Source organism: Scophthalmus maximus, chromosome 1 (assembly GCF_022379125.1).
Source record: "Scophthalmus maximus strain ysfricsl-2021 chromosome 1, ASM2237912v1, whole genome shotgun sequence".
Lineage (NCBI taxonomy): Eukaryota > Metazoa > Chordata > Actinopteri > Pleuronectiformes > Scophthalmidae > Scophthalmus > Scophthalmus maximus.
Window position 1 is genome coordinate 12399625 of NC_061515.1, and position 17983 is coordinate 12417607.

The 17983-nt window shown below is 44.9% G+C and overlaps 1 protein-coding gene across 2 annotated transcripts in view; it reads right to left on the minus strand.

Annotated features, from left to right (window-relative positions):
• The window catches only part of si:dkey-246i14.3 (ephrin A4), a 31119-nt gene extending 13676 nt beyond the window's left edge, over positions 1 to 17443 (minus strand). Inside the window, exon 1 of one of the 2 annotated variants that reach the window (XM_035638325.2) lies at positions 16812 to 17443. In XM_035638325.2, coding sequence (XP_035494218.2) covers positions 16812 to 16936 — 125 coding nt within the window. In that variant the 5' untranslated portion in view covers positions 16937 to 17443. Of the gene's footprint in view, positions 1 to 11872; positions 11993 to 16811 lie in introns of those variants that run through there. The other variant, XM_035638317.2, reaches the window with a different exon arrangement.
• Between the last annotated feature and the right edge of the window lie 540 nt (positions 17444 to 17983).

Consider the following 17983-nt stretch of genomic DNA (forward strand, 5'->3'; position numbering starts at 1 on the left):
AGGTGAGTGCGTGTGATGTGGTTGTAGGTGAGACCCCGGAGGCAGCTCTCACCAATGCTGCTTCCTGCTCAATTGCTAGCGTGCAGAATTGGTGATCTATCAACCGGACAGGACGCAATCGATCAGGGTCCTTGCACACACACACACACACACACACACACACACACACACACACACACACACACACACACACACACACACACACACACACACACACACACACACACACACACACACACACACACACACACACACACACACACACACACACACACACACACACACACACACACACACACACACACACACACACACACACGCACACACGCACACACGCACACGCTTCCCTGATCAATATCCTTCCTGTGAATGTGTGTGGCCACCACCGACACCTCTATTACCTGTGTGTACTAATTACAGCCAGACAAAGTCACTAAATTGTTGGTTAGGAGAACACAAAAGCATATAAGCCAGTGTAAACACACACACACACACACACACACACACACACACACACACACACACACACACACACACACACACACACACACACACACACACACACACACACACACACACACACACACACACACACACACACACACACACACACACGTATTTAAGCACACATGAGTGCGAATGCATACACAGAAATATTTACTTAGGTACATCAATTGTGGGAAGTGTGTGTGTGTGTGTGTGTGTGTGCGTGTGTGTTGGAGGGAGTGTGTGCGTGCATGTGTATGTAATACTAGATGTGTGCTGTGTCAACACGCTGCACCACTGCTAACACGTCATGTCATGTCATTCACCTCAAGCTTCTTCTTCACTGCTCAGGTCCTGTTTCCACCACCCAACCCCCAATCTGCATTCCTCCTCACCTCCTTCTTCTCCTCTATCTCCTCCCTCTTCTCTCCCCACTTAGGTTAACGCACACTCATCCCCATCCATTTCTTCAGAGGCTGCATCTCGTCTATGCTCTCCCTCCGATTTCTGACTCCTCTCTCTATCCTCCCCAACCCCTCTTTCCTCCCCACAAGCCTCCGCCATCAGCCGACGCCATATGCACACCAGCAATTACAGAGACGGTGTGCCCTACTGATGTCAAACTGTCAGCCCCCTTTCTCTCCACTTCCCCTTCTTTCTTCCTTTTTCCTCTCTCTGGCCCTGGTAGGCTTGGGTACGCCCTAATTACACTCAACATCCTCCCTTTCCTGCCAGCGAAATGCAGCAGGGTGGTGACAGGACAGGGGCATCGTGGGAGCACCAAAGAGCTATGAGTGTCAAAGAACATTGGGTTGGTGCAGCGGGAGAATCGTCTGGACGCGGACGAGAGGACTGGTTGGGTCCAGTGCCGCAAAAGCAAAGGGAGAGGGCAAAGACACAGCAGCACACACATGCACATGCCCACACACACACACACATACTCATGTGCATTTAAACATATGTGGGCATGAATACACACACAAACACATGATGTTCACACACACCAGGACTTGAAAGTACTTCAGGAGAATAAAACATGCTCCATTGCTCGTGCCAGAGGGCGATCAGTGACACCCTTCTGAGTTCTGGTGCAAGCTCTTGGTTGATAAAGAAACATCTCACCGAGGAGCCAAATCAAGAATAACACGCTGGGCTCTTCAGTAGAAAACTTGAAAAGGCCAGCATTTACCCCTTTTTATAATTACAGGAAATCACATTCAAAATTCAAAGATTGAACATAACCGATACCCTCCCAATGTGTGTCCATGTAAATGTACATGCATACAGCGGCGTATTTAAGTGTGCATGCGCAGTTATAATGAAATTCAGGGGCTTAACTGTGGCAGAGACCTTTGATCCTTTAATATGAGAGAATAATTAAAGGAGCAACAATCCTACAACACGGCCTTGGGAATACAGAACAGATTCTCCATCATGCACAGCAGCTGCATACTACGCATACTGAACACACTGGGGCCCTTAACGCAAAAGCTGCACATAAACATTGGGGATAAAATATTCTACTACAATCCAAAGGCTAACATCATGCTTACACTGTACTATACATCCCAAATGAATTCAGAAAATGTATATTGTGGGCACAGTGGTTTTAATAAGCATTCTCATGCTCGTGATGGTATGCAAAGCACCCCACAGTTAGAGGCTGTTGGTTCCTTGTAGGGACGACAGGAGGCCGAAAGGCTTCGTAGACTCTCAGTTTGTCTGTGGTCAATAACAGCATGGTGATGGTTAACTCTGGTCACCATGGTGACTGGGCACAGCACGCTGTGGTCCTTCTGCCTTGGATCGGGCATAGCATGACACAGCTCCAGCCTCCTTGGTGACATGGGAGGATGTTTGGTGCTCCATGGGAGGATGACTTTGTGAAATGTCATTGTGTATTTCAGGTTTTTGTATGAGTGGGGTTTACTCACACAAAATTTCCTGTGAGTCATTAATCTCAGTAATTAAAACAATGTCACTACAGAGTTTGTTTATTCCAGTCACCCCAGAATTCAGCATCCTAAAGTTTAGACTGAAATCAGTTTATCTCATTAGAATTTCTGGAACCAATGAATTCATTTCCATCTATGAAGTGTACAATGGTTTGAACCCAGATCGGTTTATATATATATATATATATATATATATATATATATATATATATATATATATTTTTTTTTTACCAGGCACAGAGGTGATGTGAACTATTTTCCTAAACGTAATGCAAATGGTTAAAGGGATTATTTTACAGTGTTGTATGTCAGTGAGTAAAAATGGCTGTAGACTTTTTTGATTCTGCACCAAAATAAAACATGTGTTTCGCCTGGTGTCAGGAAGAAACTTAATAAAAACTTCCAGGAAATAAAATGAAACTTTCTCAAATTAGAGCACACAAACATTTTCATGGTTCAAAAAAGAAAAAATGATCTTAGCAGGTGAATAAAGCCGGACTTTGAAAGCTTTTTATGGGAAAACAGCAGTGTCGAATAATTGATGAAAAGTATGACAGAAGTTCCTGACAAAAAGACTCTGAAGACAGATCACAATTAAAAGAGGGAACGAGGCAGACGGTATTCTTTCCCCAAGCTTTCAGTGCCCCCCCCTGCTCCACAGGTTAGAGGAAAACAGGAATATGAATCATACAACTTTAGTCCTACATCCATGTTGACGTCGCAGAACAAGAAGGGAAGAGACTTCATGAACTCATGGCTCAAACCTTTGTTCACCATTTCCTCTTGTCTACAAAATCTTTCTCCGCATGGATAGAAAAAAAGGGCAGGATCAGGACAACCCCCCACCCGTCTCCCCTACATTAGCTGTGCCCCATTCCACGCCCACACAAAGGCATGCTGCGTCCAGAGTCCAAACACCCGTGTTGTGTCTAACCTGGTGCTTACTCCCCTCAATGCACACAAACAAGGACTTCACCCCCCACCCATGACCATCTGGGGCCCCCCCATCACCGCACAAGCCCAGCTGGCCAAAAAATCCCTTTACCCCCCCCCCCAAACAAACCGACACCCTCAAAACTCTGCTGATTCCCCTCTTTGTGTAATCAAACTGTGGCCAGGACGGTGATCAACCACTCCTCTCAGGGAGCAGAGAGCGACTTAAGGGGAGCAAGCTGTTGCCCTTATCTCCTCTTTCCTGCTTGGTATGCCCATGTGAGCATTCGGGTATGTGTTTGCTTCCTCCAAGGAAGTGCACCTCCGCTCTGCACCAGACCCTTTCCTTTCTTTTCCACGACTCACAATCTCCAAACGTGGATGTTATGTGACCTTCCCTCCTACTTTCCCCTAACATCTCCACCTACAGTCAGTGGATTTTTTTTCTGGTTTATGAAAGTTCAGAGCACACACATTTTATTAATATGCATCAGGGTCTGAGTGGCTTACCATCCCTGCTACACAATTTCCTGGGGAAAACCCTTTGCCATCAGACAAATCGAATGTCCAAATGCTCCTCATAAGGACAGAAGGAGCACAAGTGTACACACATACGCACGCACGCACACTGCAGTGCATCACACTGCATATCAGCATGAATTCTGTGGATGAGTGTTGGCCTCTATAGCTGTGGGTGTATGTGTATAACTTAGATGGAGTGATTGGTTGCACCTTTCTTGCCTGCAGGGTCCATTACATGACCAAAATGAAGTTCAGACCACTGCTTGAATCAGCAGGCTTTCTCATGCATCTCCATTGCCTATCAATTTAAATACAGATAAAACACACAGGTATACACACAAAACACACACACCTGCTGCCTTAGACCCGAGAGGACTCATCATCAGGTAAAGACAGAGCCTATTTTCTGCCTGTTATGGCATATAGGTCCTCCGTTGGTTGGTGTGTGTGTGTCCATTCTGTGTGACTCAGCAGCACAATGTATATGTATGGATGTATAGCTACGGCCATCGGAGCAGCGGGAAATTGCATGACTCTGGCCCACAGGATCCTTCAGTATGGAAATGAATCCATCGGAACCATTTTGATATGGCTGCAGGTCTGTAGAAGCCATCATCCCCCTCTGTGGCAGAGCTCTGTCATGCATACTTGCAGCTCTTCATGTGTGGTCTGGTCTGATCCTTAAATACGCTTTCCAGTGACTTTTTCTGGAAGGTATGACATAACTGTCCACAATATAAACGGACAAGAGTGCAGTCTTGTTGTCTACGGCTCATTTGTATTTTGGCTGTTTGACCAGAAACACTGCGTGATTGCCTCACTATGCCCGCTAGCATGGCGGCAGCTATAAGTGTTGCCTGACTTGACTCCCTCACCTGCTCAGCATGGAGGTGGCCACACACGTGTATGAGGAGTGCGAGAGGAAAAAGGGCACAAGAGGAAGAGCTTCAGCTCCCATGCAGAGAAGAGTGACGGGGAAAGTATGTACGGCAAAAGAAATGTGCATGGGCGAAAAACGCAGTGTGCGTACACCGAGGGTTGTGCAAGGGGGTAAATAAGGTCAGACGTGCCGTTGCCAAGACAACAACCAATCCTGTGCCGGGATTGGTGCCAAGCCAAAACCCCACCCATCCATCCTTCACTACATTCGTCTTTTTTCTTGAATCCCTCTGTCGGACAGCCTAAACCTCAGAGTAATGAGTGCTCTCCATTTTACTGCAGTCTAAATTGAGCTGCAGTGTAAATACAGGGCTGATTTGTACAGGTGCCAGGCTGGAAAACATAAACTTGAATGTAGCTACAGTACCTCACTGCCGACACGCTGACAGGATGAAAGGAGCGGAGGGGACGACAGTGACAGGTATGATGGGTGGACACAAAAAGCCATGATTCAAACTACCAAAGTGTATTTGCAACAAAGTGGCAGTGGAGCTTATTTACTATGTCAACATTATTCGCCTCATCCTTATGTACCAACTTTGCCGTTTGGACCCTTCATCTTTGCAGACAGTGGCATTGCGATAAGTGTATGTGTAAACATATTGATGTTAAGTTTGAATTATGCAACACAAAATGTTGGTCGTATTGGTTACATGCCAATGGGACAGGTTGTGTACGGCCAGGGCAATCTTTTTTCTAACAATTAAATAAAAATGTAATAATAAAGGTAAGTATTTGTCAAATAAACATACTGTAGCTGTAAGAAAAATGGACCTGTTGGTTTGAAGCTGGAAAAATAACGTGCCACAACTCTGATAATTGATTAATCATTCAAGTAGATTTTTTTTTAACAAAAAAAATGCCAAACATTCTCTGGTCCAGATTTCCAGCTTTAGATTTTATACATCATACAGTTCAGCAGATAAGCAGATTCATTGATAATGAAAATAATAATTAGTTGCAACACACAAAAAATAGATTTTTTTTTTGATGATGGGCAAAAATGACTTGACCACACACAAGTTTCCTTTAAGACTCAGTTGGAGGTCAACTAAATACAATAGTGTTATAGAAGTGTTTGTAACTATGACACAAAGTGCATGTGTCACGAGATGTTGGTGTTAACTGTTTGAACACATTATAGTTTTATTTGTGACTTAATAAAAATAATATGACACTTTATGTTTCCTTTCTTAAAGTGTTCCGACATCTTCCCAATATACCACTCCGTACTTTCATCCATTACATGAACTATGCTGAACTACACTAGTCTGTGTCTGAGGACTGCCCGCGCCTGTATTAGTGGGTAATGTAGGACACACCAGAAACACCCCTCAAAAAAAAGAAGACATATTTACTCAGATACACTCTTCTCAATGGTGAAAAGGGCACTCTCGAAGCAAATACACTCAAACAATAAATCAGACTTAGCTTTGAGAATCCATTAATTACTAAGTGGGTCACACTTCAGATGCCGTAGACACTCTCTCTTTCTCATTCTCCTACTCTGTTTCTGTCTCTTTCTCACTCTCTCCATGATATGAAGGTCAATGCTGGATAGGAAGCTCGGTCTGTGCATCCTGGGTGAGCATTTTCTCACACTTTCCCTCTCTGTCTGATTATTTGGTCGTTGTTAGCCAAGGAATGGCAAGTTGGAGGAGTGGAGCTGTCCTTCAGTCCATCACTCAGTGACTCTCTCTCTCTCTCTCTCACACACACACACACACACACACACACACACACACACACACACACACACACACACACACACACACACACACACACACACACACACACACACACACACACACACACACACACACACACACACACACACACACACACACACACACACACACACACACACGGTTACGACATGTCAAGGAAACCTGCTCTAATACAGCCAAAAGCCCTGAATTATTTAAACAGCGGGAAGGAGAGGAAAGGAGAATATGGAGGGGAAAGACTGGAGAGGCAATAGAGTTAAAGAGTAAATAGAGTAAAGCTGGTCCTTTTCAGCCCCTCCGACGCCCACTGAACTTATTTAAAAACTTCTATACTTGGTTTATTCCCATCTGCTTTCTTTCACCCCATCTTCAGCAGGTCTCATTTCCTCCCCATGTCTCGGTGCCTGCTCCTCCTCTGTCCCCTCTTCCATCCATTGCTACTTCCACCACCATTTCACCCGTTTCACCTTCCCTCCCTCCCTCCCTCCCTCACTCCCACCCGTGCCATCTTTCTCTCTGTTTATCTAAGCACTTTCACGGTCACTGCTTTGGAATCCCAGGAGTCTGAACTGCCCCCTTCGCCTCTCTCTCACAGTCTCTCTGCCTCTCCATCTTTCTCCGTCACAACGGTTAAGATTCATATCGCTCTGCATCGGGGGTATGGATGGTTCCCCCTATTCACCCTCAAGGCAGCCAGCTTTGTCCTGTTCTAGTCACGCACAGTTGCCCACCCGCCCGCCCCACCCTCACACACATCAACACATTCACACCAGTGGTGGGCAACTTGCATTGATGTCTAATACCCATCAGCAGAATCCAGGAAGAAAAGTATTGAAATGTTTAAACAAAATCTATCCATTTGGCTTCAAGGCTACAAAACATTTGCACTTTAGAATTTCTACACACAGTTTATTCAGCTCCTGTGAATCATCTTAACCACATGAAATGAATTCATGCTGTCGACATTTAGGTTACATAAATGGATGGCATGGTCCACCTCACGGCCGGATGCCCCTGAATTTCTTAGAAATGCCATTTAAGTTTCACGATACTGATAAAGGGTTTAGACACAATAAGAGGGAAGGGGGGGGGGGGATTTGGGAGCAGAGAGGAAGGAAGTGGCGAGGGTCAAGAGGTGCAGGCTCCAGTCTCACATAGCGCCAACAACAGCCTGACACTCGACTGGGATTAACTGATTTATTTGGGATTAAAGATGACTGGTCTCTACTTTGAGTAATGAATCACAATGACCCAACAATTACAAGATTAACACGCAGGAGGTACAGTATGTGTGAGTGCTATTTCTTCATGGTACAAAAAAAAACATCCACTGTAAATCAGTTGTAAAGTAAAGCTCCAAATACAACAGAACTCCTCCACTTGTTAAGCTTTTCAGTATCTTCCGTTTAATGAAGGTCAACACTGCTCAGAATAATTGACTGTTCTGAAAGGAGCCAGGGAACCTCTTTAAATGCAAAAAAAAAAAATGTAGTGAGAAAGGTATTTGCTGACTTCAATGACTACGCTTTTATCACTGGCTGTATTTTAGAAAAGCACAGATTAACTCCACAATCATAAACATGGAGCATCTGCTCCAGAGTTTGGAGAAGTGTGCTGCGTAGAAGAACTCCATTTCCAGCTGAATGGGAGAGCAATGAGATTCATGAGCTCTCCTGCTACAAGGCCATAGCTATTGAGATTTGGGACAAGGCTATTTCACCTTTCCCATTCAGCACAAAATACCACCACTATACCTGACACTCTCAGACTGTGAATTACAACCGTCTGATCATTTCTGATAAATATAACAAAACACACGTTTGGACAGGGACAGAAAAACGTCCAATCCAAAATGACACAAAATGGATTCTAAAAAAAGCAGAAACATATGCACCAAAAAAGTGAACACAAACCTAAGAGGCTTAATTGATCCCACCAGGGGCGGAACTAGACTCTCATTACAGGGCCTATCCTATGACATCAATATACACAAATTATCACTTGTTGTGCCAAGCAAGCCTATGTCTACAAAACCATATAGTCAGTGAAGCCACTTTGTTCAACAACTGAAGAAGAGAAAAAGTTAAAAAACAGGTACGTTCAATGGTGAAGAATCCTTCAAATAATTCCTGGATCCCTCACAAAATGTAGTCAACTGTTACTATGCCCAAGACTCATCTTTGATAAAATTAAATTACTTTTGAGTAATCAAAAAAAAAAGAAAAATGGAACCAATCACATTACCTCCTTGGCGGAGGTAAAACTTTGATTGGAGCAAACTGTTGTGAAAAGAGCAGGAAAGGCAGAAAGAAAGAGCACAGACGCAAAAAATAGCAGTCAAAATAAGAGAGACAGGAGACAGAGATCAAGCTGTACCCCCTGAAAATCATGTGGTACTGGTTATTGCTACAAAAATAACACACGTGTGTGTGTGTGTGTGTGTGTGTGTGGGGGGGGGCTCCTCCTGGAGTCTGAGCAGCTGTGTGAGTGTGTGTGCAGCCAGGGCGATGGTACTACTGATAGTACGTGTGTATGTGGGTCTCTGAACCACACCTGTATAAGAGCCTGCGTCACAGTGTGTTTGTGTGTGTATGTGTGTGCGTATGGGGTCCCCTGCGAGTGTGTTGGTACAAAGGGAGGGGCGGAGGGGAGGGTTTTACTCCTCACGCCTGGTCGTGACAGTGATAGTAATACCTGCTGACATCCTTTCTTCCCCCTCTCCCTCTCTCCCTCTCTCCCCTCATCCCTCAATCCCTGGGGGCCATCCCGAGCTGTTTTGGGAGTTGAAATCTGTTGACTCTTTCCCTACCATCCTCTCCTCAACGCATTCTCCATCCCTCACTCCCTCCACTGCAGGTCTAATGTTTTTAGCATCTCTGGGGGCTGACTAGAAAAAGAATTGTGAGAGAGTGTGTATATTCATATGTGGTGTGTGCGCGTGTGTGTGCCAACGCAAAAAGAAACAGAGAAGAGGAATGTGTGTGTTTCACATCATTGGGGGGCTGGAAAGTAGGCTGCTGCCATACTTCTGGGAGGCAATGCCAAAATAATATTAGCTTTTGTTCCACCATGGAAAAATCATACAGCAGATTCAAAATATCTAAACATTTGTCAAATGATCCATCCCTAGAAATCACAAAGCCCAGGATAAAAGGAGTGTTAAGGAACTAGATATATTGCTGACTACTTGAAGCTCTGATTTTCTTTTGTACAGCTTATGAGAAGGTCATTCTGAATTATTTATTTGTAAAAAGTGACATACACAACACACACACTCACAACACACAGTTTCCTTCAGCGAGTGGATTTGTGTGATTGAATTCAAAAGCAGACTACGCCTGTATCCTTCATTATGCCTTTCCTATTCAGGATTATGAAGGTAAAGCATGAACATTTATTATATTTTTTCAGGCCGCAAAAAATTTCCACTTAAAACCATGTTTCTTCAGTTTTTACAAGATACTTTGTCCATGAACAATAAAGTAAAAAGAACAGTTAAGCCTTCTAGCAGATTTCTTGAGTCTTTACTTTGATCCAGTGACATACAACATCACGTGAAAGTAAAAGACATGGATATTAAACATTTCACAATCATATAAGCCCCAATGGACATTCACGCTTTTGTGGCTCTCATCCTTCTGATCTACCTGGCTACAACCACTGCACACAAGAAGCTTAATCAAAGTCTGACAGGAATTACATTTCTAAAGATGAATGTGAGGTTTTGCTTCAAATTGAACCAAGCAGATGTTCAAATGGAGTACCAAAAACACGATGAGCAAAGAAGGATTCGTGCACAGGATTCCTAACAGTGTCCTCTCGAAACAAAAAGTAAATTCATCATAAAATGATCATACAAAAGTGGGGCAATTGATATGAAAGTGCAGAAACCGTTGTAATGTGAACATTATCTGTGAGAAGACAAGGGCAATTTAAAAAAACAACTTCTGAAGCGACTGTCCTTAAGCACTTTTCAGGTCTTGAGGTATGATGCAAACACGTCTCAGTGTCCTCCCAGCAGCGAGGACCTTGTACCGTACAATAATCCAGGTTCTTGCTCCTTCCTTTTCCTCTGTCTGGGTCAATACTAATTCAATATCTGTCATAGGAAATTCCCTGGTTGCCTCTTGGCAAGATTTCTGACAGTGGAAGAGCATTGTGTGAGCTTTTATGTACGTGCGAGTATCTGTCTGTCTGTGCCTGCACACGAGTCTGAGTGTGGGTGAAAATCTACAATGCACAAATTGGCTCAACACCAAGCAGATTGTGTTGTTTTGGTCAAGCTCAATTTGACAGCGTTTCCCACATTTGGAGTTTGCATGTTCTCACGCACACACAATTTAATTACCGTTTTGTATGTCAAAGACATACACAGTTGGCCTGACACCTAGAACAATGCCAGCTCATTGTGTGCCATGGATGAATGAATGGATGAATAAATGAATGAATGCGCTCCCAGTCAGTGCTCACCAAACAGCCCTGAACCGCCATAACCAGGCTCTTCCCACACATACAGCGCAGCAGCCATTTTGTGCCAAAGCCTGGCTGCGCAGTGCCAAACGAGCTGCAGACGACATTGAGCCTCATTTCATTCCACAGCTGTTCCACCCCACTTGGAGACATTCATACAATACAACTTATTACAGCTTAATGCAACCTAATATTGATGTATGTGTGTACACAGAGAAACGGGACAGCGTGGTGAGAGAAATTGGGAAAGAGATGGGTCCATATGCAGTCTAGCGATAATGCGAGAAGCCGGCGATAATATCTGGGTGTTAAATTGGTATCGATTTACTAAATATCCTGACCAGGAGGAGAGAGCGGCCGTCCTTTCATGCTTGTACACCATGTCTGCTGCTGCAGCTCCGAGCTGCACTGTGACTATCTGATCCATTTTAATACAGACGTCCCCACAGCTAGGCCCCTGCCCAAACCTCATTTCCAACACAGTGCGCTTACGTCTTCCTGTGTTTGTGTGTGTGTGTGTGTGTGTGTGTGTGTGTATCTCAGCTTTCACTTCAATTGCAAAGCTTTTTATTATGTTGTTTTAATATTACGCTACAAAGTGAAATAGAGGATTACTGATTTCAAACAAAGCAGGAAGCAGTGTCAGTTAGTCGTAACCTTAACATAAGTCTCCAAATGAGGCCACGTGACATTTTAGAGCAAAAGGCATAGTTTGCACAATACTCTATCAGCATGCCCCACCTTCAAAAAACCAAGCATCCAAAGGCAATAACACGCTGTTTCCCTTGAACACTTTAGTCACACCTTAATTCAACTAACAAGAGGAAACAAAACAATGACCTATTTAGACGAGTGGACGGCACAGCGCTTCTTAAAGGTTCCCACAGCCGCAAACCGCTGGCCAGAAGGAGGAGGACTTTCATTACTTTCTGTGAGTGGAAAGGAATTCCCCTAAAAAAGAAGTAGTAACACATAAATCATGTGTGAGATCAAATTAATATAAACCTTGAGCACTTGAATAGAGCTGGGTATCCTGGCACTTTTCTAGGTTTTGTTTTTCTAGAACTGAACTTTATCACTCCATCTCTTCACAAGGAAACAAAGACTTCCCTTTTACACACACACACACACACACACACACACACACACACACACACACACACACACACACACACACACACACACACACACACACACACACACACACACACACACACACACACACACACACACACACACACACACACACACACACACACACACACACACACACACCTCTCTGACGCAGCTATTGTTCCACTGAAACGAACTTCGGCAGACAACAATGCCACCAAATGTCAATTCACAGTCATACAAATCACTAAAATCACTGCCTGGCATTGTTTTCCAACAGGGATGAAGAAGCTGAAGTGTACACAAAGTTAAGTCATCCACAGTTTACCTCCAGATAATACACTCAGTACCACACACAAACAGAGAAGGCACATTTACAAAGACAGATAAGGTGCACAAACACACTCACAAACACATCTCTGGATCTACACAGACCACAGCAGAGCAGCTCGTGAGACAATAAGCACTGACACAGAGAGACAGAGAAGGGAGAGCGACACTGATACAGCCTGATGACAGATGAGGAGAGAGAGACATGGAGAGATAGGTGTGGGGGGTGGGGGTGGGGGGGGGGGGGGGGGGGGGTGCTTTGTTAGCAGGACAGGGAATAAAGTGGTAATTACCTCACTGTGGGTTTGTTGATTATAGTTCAGCCAGGTTCTCCATGTTAATCATTTACCAGGGGAAGACAGAGATTAGTACAGAAACAGACACACAGACGAGAGAGATAGCAGCCACAGCAAGGAATATATTCATTTGCATGCACACACACGACAGGCGACACAGAAGACACAGACAGACCTGCGGGTGAAGAAATAATAAGAAAAAATTTAAAACAGAAATCAGTCTTAAAGTGCAATCATCTCCCCTGACAAGCAGTGTCTGTTTTCACTTTACTGTATACTGGATGTGTCTGCTTGCACAAGCCCACAGATCGGACGTGTGTCTGTGTGTGTGTGTGTGTGTGTGTGTGTGTGTGTGTGTGTGTGTGTGTGTGTGTGTGTGTGTGTGTGTTTTTTGCGCGTGAAGGTATGGTATGCGGAATGTGATTCACTCTGGTATTTAAACGAGATCATTCACGAGAGCACACAGAAGGGAAATGATGCAGAAACAGAGCAGAAATTACACGGAAGACTTATGAGGGCTGCTTTCAATAAAGATACAGAAAACTAAAACAAATATTCATCTCCTCACGCACCGTTTAAACATGCTCCACTGGATTCGAGCTCAACCTCAGTTTTTGTCAGAGCAGGAGACGGAGATAAAGACAGAGAGAGATAGAGAAGTGTGGGGGGGGGGGGCTGGCCTGATGTTGTTTTAAATGCTTTAAGGTCCGTGTCCAGACTTGCAGACTCAAACATCAAGAGGATACAGGTTAAGAGAAATTGGTTATAATATTCCCATTGTGCACGTACATTTCAAAATACCGTTGTCTCCAACAATCAAAACCCTACTAATCCACTGCTCTGCAGGAGAGAAAGTAAGGAAGTGGGAGAGGAGAAAGCAAGGAGCCGGAGAGAGTCAAGTTTGAGCAGTGATCCAGAGGAACTGTTGCAACAAGCCTACCTCCTGCCATGACGGATAAAGGGGGAAAACAAAGACAGAGGTGTGAGCCAAGAACAAGGGTAAATCAGAGGACAAAGAAACGGAGTAGCTGATTTAAGGTTCAGGTATGGGTGATGATATTTATTCTTGTTGGAAATATATAAGCAACTCATATACAGAGGTAAAATACTCTCTCAAGCCATCTCTTGCAACAACAAAAAAGAGAAGGTAATTCAATTCTTAAGGTTTTGGTGCTCTGAGTAAACTTCCTGACAGATTCTCAGCAAATTTATGAGGATGAATGAAGCACAAGGAGCAGGTCGCTGTTGTATCAGCGAGTAGGCTGGTCCACTTATTCGGTCCAGTCGGTTTTAAAGCTAGCTATAGCACACACGAGGGGGCTGAACATACCGGTAAACCAAATCTGAGGTTATAATATTTTACTAACCTTTAACTGCTCGAGGAAGTAAAGAAGAATTCCTTGTCTAATAAGGATCTATTGCTGCGAGAAAGAGAGAGACGCGGCTATAAAATCGAAAGCGATCATAAACTCTGTTCATAAAATCATAAAAGAGGGCAATCGAACCACTTGAGTCCCACAACGAGAGAGGGCCATGGTATCTGATTCCACAATGCTCAGCGCTGACCCTGCAGTCGGTCCATCACATCCATTTCAGAGCTCCATTTTTCAATCTGGAGGGTGCTAAATGTGGGCCAGTTAAAGTGTTTCGCTGAGCCTTTGTTACAACCATATTAGCCATCAAAGAACAGAAGCAACGAGACCCTTCAGTCTCCACTTCGCTGCCCCTGCTTCATTAAAACCATAAATCTAGATGTCGAAGGGAGGTGACGGCCAGAGAATGTCTCCTGCCATCCGTATTAAAAAGAGCCTGTTTGCTCACCAGCTACAGTTGTGTTATATACGAGCTCAGCCTTTAAATCTTTAGCCCTTTTTCTGCAGTCAGATATACGTGAATTAATGAAGGTTTGACTAAACTGGTCCACACAGTTTCTTGGCTTTTAGCTGTCAAAGCAAAGCTCTGATGTAAGGAATTGTCGTTTTTCGGCTACTTGACCCACATTTACAAAGACGGTTGAACGAATGGAAAGGTGCACAAAGGCCAAAACAACGATGTTCCGCAAAAATGTTGCATTAAACTCATGATGTGATTTTTAATATGTACATTAAATGCATTTTGGAAACACAGCATTGATGCTTCTAAAGTTGTGGTGTTAGCACACAGTTGCCTCTTTAAAGATGCAGCAGACCCCGTGTGTCATTAGTATACATTTCAGGTCATGTTTCTGGCCAACCTCGTGCATGCAAGTCAAAAATTCACTCTCAATATTTGCTTCTTTTGTTTTTCTCTATCAACGCCTGAGGGGAATATCTGGATCTTTAGCTGGTAAAAAAACAACAACAACAACTGGTTATTCAGTTTTAATGTCTGCAGTTTGATACTGGCCAGGTAGCTTGCAGTGGGTTTGAGCTATTTTGCCATAATCCGAAAGATGATAAAACTACAGAATCGCCGTGGGTTTGTCCCTTTAGCTGCTCTCAGACATGCACTGAAGTCTGGACATTTTCCAGAACTTTATCTGCCAACCCCCCTTAGTAAAATTTTCCATGTGAGAATACTGCAGAAAAACTATCCGTAAGATTCGCAGAGGAGAGCGAGTGGGTGCCCTACCCAGACGCCAACCATCGCCTGAATGTTCCGGGAATGTTCCCGCTCCTGTGAAGGCTTCTTACTCGGAATATCTCCTGCTGTTCTTCATATGTGAAACGGAAAAATGTCTGGACCCAGTTTTCTTGAGTTCATGTCTGGAAACTGCTAAATATTCATATATGTGACTATGCAGTCATCAGATTGTTAGTATAGAATTCATAATTAGAGCAGCTGTCAAGACATTAGTCTAAAACGTTTTGGTTTATTCAATAGTTAATAAACCACTACAACTCTGTGGACAAACAAACAAAAAGCCAAATGTGGTTATTTTGCCATCGAGAGTACAGTCCTGGACCCCGCAGTGCAGCCTCATGCCAACAAAGGCAAAGGTCCATGTGCTCCTTTACCCTCGCCAGGCTCCGTTTACAGGCCTCATGACGGCCGGGCTGGCTGGCAGGCAGCTAATAGAAAATATGGTATGGGAAATTGACCGAAGCTCAACTAATCACACCGCCAATATCCATCACTGGGCAGGAGGGAGTCGTGAGAGATAAAGTGATGAAGGAGGAGTGGGGAGAGCAGACAAAAAAACTGAAAAGGATAGTGGGATGTAACGAGGGAGGTAATGAACGAGTGAGGAGAGGAGAGAAGGAGAGGAGAGGAGAGGAGAGGAAGTGAGTCGGAGAGGTAAACCCAGGGGATTGTGGACCGGTTGCAGCATCACGGCTCCACTGATAGCTTTGTGATTGGGTGGTGTTGCTGATGAGAGTGATTCTCTGCCACAGTGGGTTGCCCTCTGCCGTGATGCTGATGGCATTGTGATTGTGTGGTGTTGCAGCCGACTGTGTGGCCCTGCCACAGGCTGTGTGACCACTCATCCCTGAATCTCTGGGGGACAAGAAGGTGCTTCCTAATCCTCCCCACCGCATTTCTGTAAGATCCCAATTACAGGACTGGGTTTTACCCACCTGGACACACTGAATATAACCTCAGCCGACTCAGGATACAGGATAAGTCCCGCAGGCCTGACAAAAGGAGACCATCGGGGGAAATTATAAGACCTGGGGCCTCATGGAATCTGTCACGTTGTGTGCATCCAATACAAAAAGAAAAATACGAGACAAAACTGTGACTTTCATCTGAAAAGGAGTGTTCGGGAAATCAGGCCTGATGGCGAGAGTCTCTTAATATGCGGGTCAGAGAGCAGCGGTCGGCTGACGTATTTATTTTGAAATATGAGTCTGATAGTTTTCTGGCTTATAGGGCAGGGTTGTTGTTTTTTTCATAGGTGATCATACCTGCTCTGCACACCTCTGCAATTAAGCACATAGGGGCGTGATCTGCCGCATAGCAGGGATTCTTTAAAGCAACCAGGGCCTGACTCACTCGGGAGGAATTGTTGTGCAATCGCGTGGCAAGGGGGGGGGGGGGGGGGTGTGTGTGTCTCTCACCTGGTGTTCGTAGAGTTCCAGTACACGACGTGTCGTTTGGCCACAGCGGCAGAGATGATGTTCAGGAGCAAAATCGTGGCTTTCCAAGTGGCCAGAGCTCCCGGTGTCGACATCAGGGGGGACATCCCGACCGGGGAGGGGAGGGGGGAGGAGGGGGGGCCCGCGGAGAGAGGCTCTGCACCGGGGCGGGGCGGGGCGGGGAGCGGCTCAGGTGAGCAGGAGCCGACAGGGGAACTCGGTTGACAACTTTCCTCTGCAGCTTCACCGAACTCATGAACCGGCACAGAACGTTCACGTCACCTGCTGCTGCTGCTGCTGCTTCGCATCGTGTGTGAAAGTGATTGAAGTCGCTCCAAAGAAAAACAGAAGAAAAAAAAGAGAAAGAAGGTGAAGTCGTCACAGGCTGCAGCCGCGAAGGTGTGCGCGTCCACAGGGAGAGGTTCTTGAGAGTTTGTCCAGACTCTGCATGTTGCCTCTGCGCTGAGATCTCACTGAAAAGTAACAGGCTATTTGAAAAGAAGAGTAAAGAAGAGGAGACTAGACCTGATTGTAAAGGTCGGGGTGTGCAGTACAGTACTGGGTCAGAATACAAATTGGAACTGCCAGCTGGTTTGGCGGCGACAGATTGCTGAGCGCGCGCGCAGGGCGTGTCCGCTTGGGCAGAGGGCGGGGCCGGGGGAAACTTTGGACCAATCGGGTGACACGGGTGTGGCGATGTGTGTAGTTAGTGTGGTGCAGAGTCAAATCTTTGGGAGGTGCGCCGACTGGTGTGGGGAGACAGGCCTGTCACCGGTCCAGTATTTCAGGAAAGCCCGGGACCCTCTGTCCCCTCTCCAGCCCCCGAGGTGACTGATCCGCAGCTCAAAGGTTCGACATGAACGAACGTATTTCATTCAAGAGGCTCCGACGCACAACCTTCCTTCCTCACCCCCTCCCACATTTACACTGAAAAAAGGATGAATGAATTAAGTTTGTTCGGTTAAGTGAACAAGTCAAGAAGTGAACAAGTTAAGATAATTGGAAACTTTATTTCGAAAAACTTAATTCCTTTGTGTGTTACCAATTGAAGTTTTGGGGTTTTTTTAAGTTTAGGTTAGCAGTTTTCTTCTTTCAGTGTAGCTCCAGCCTCACATCTTTACAGTTACACTGTAGCTCCAAGAAGGGAAACATTA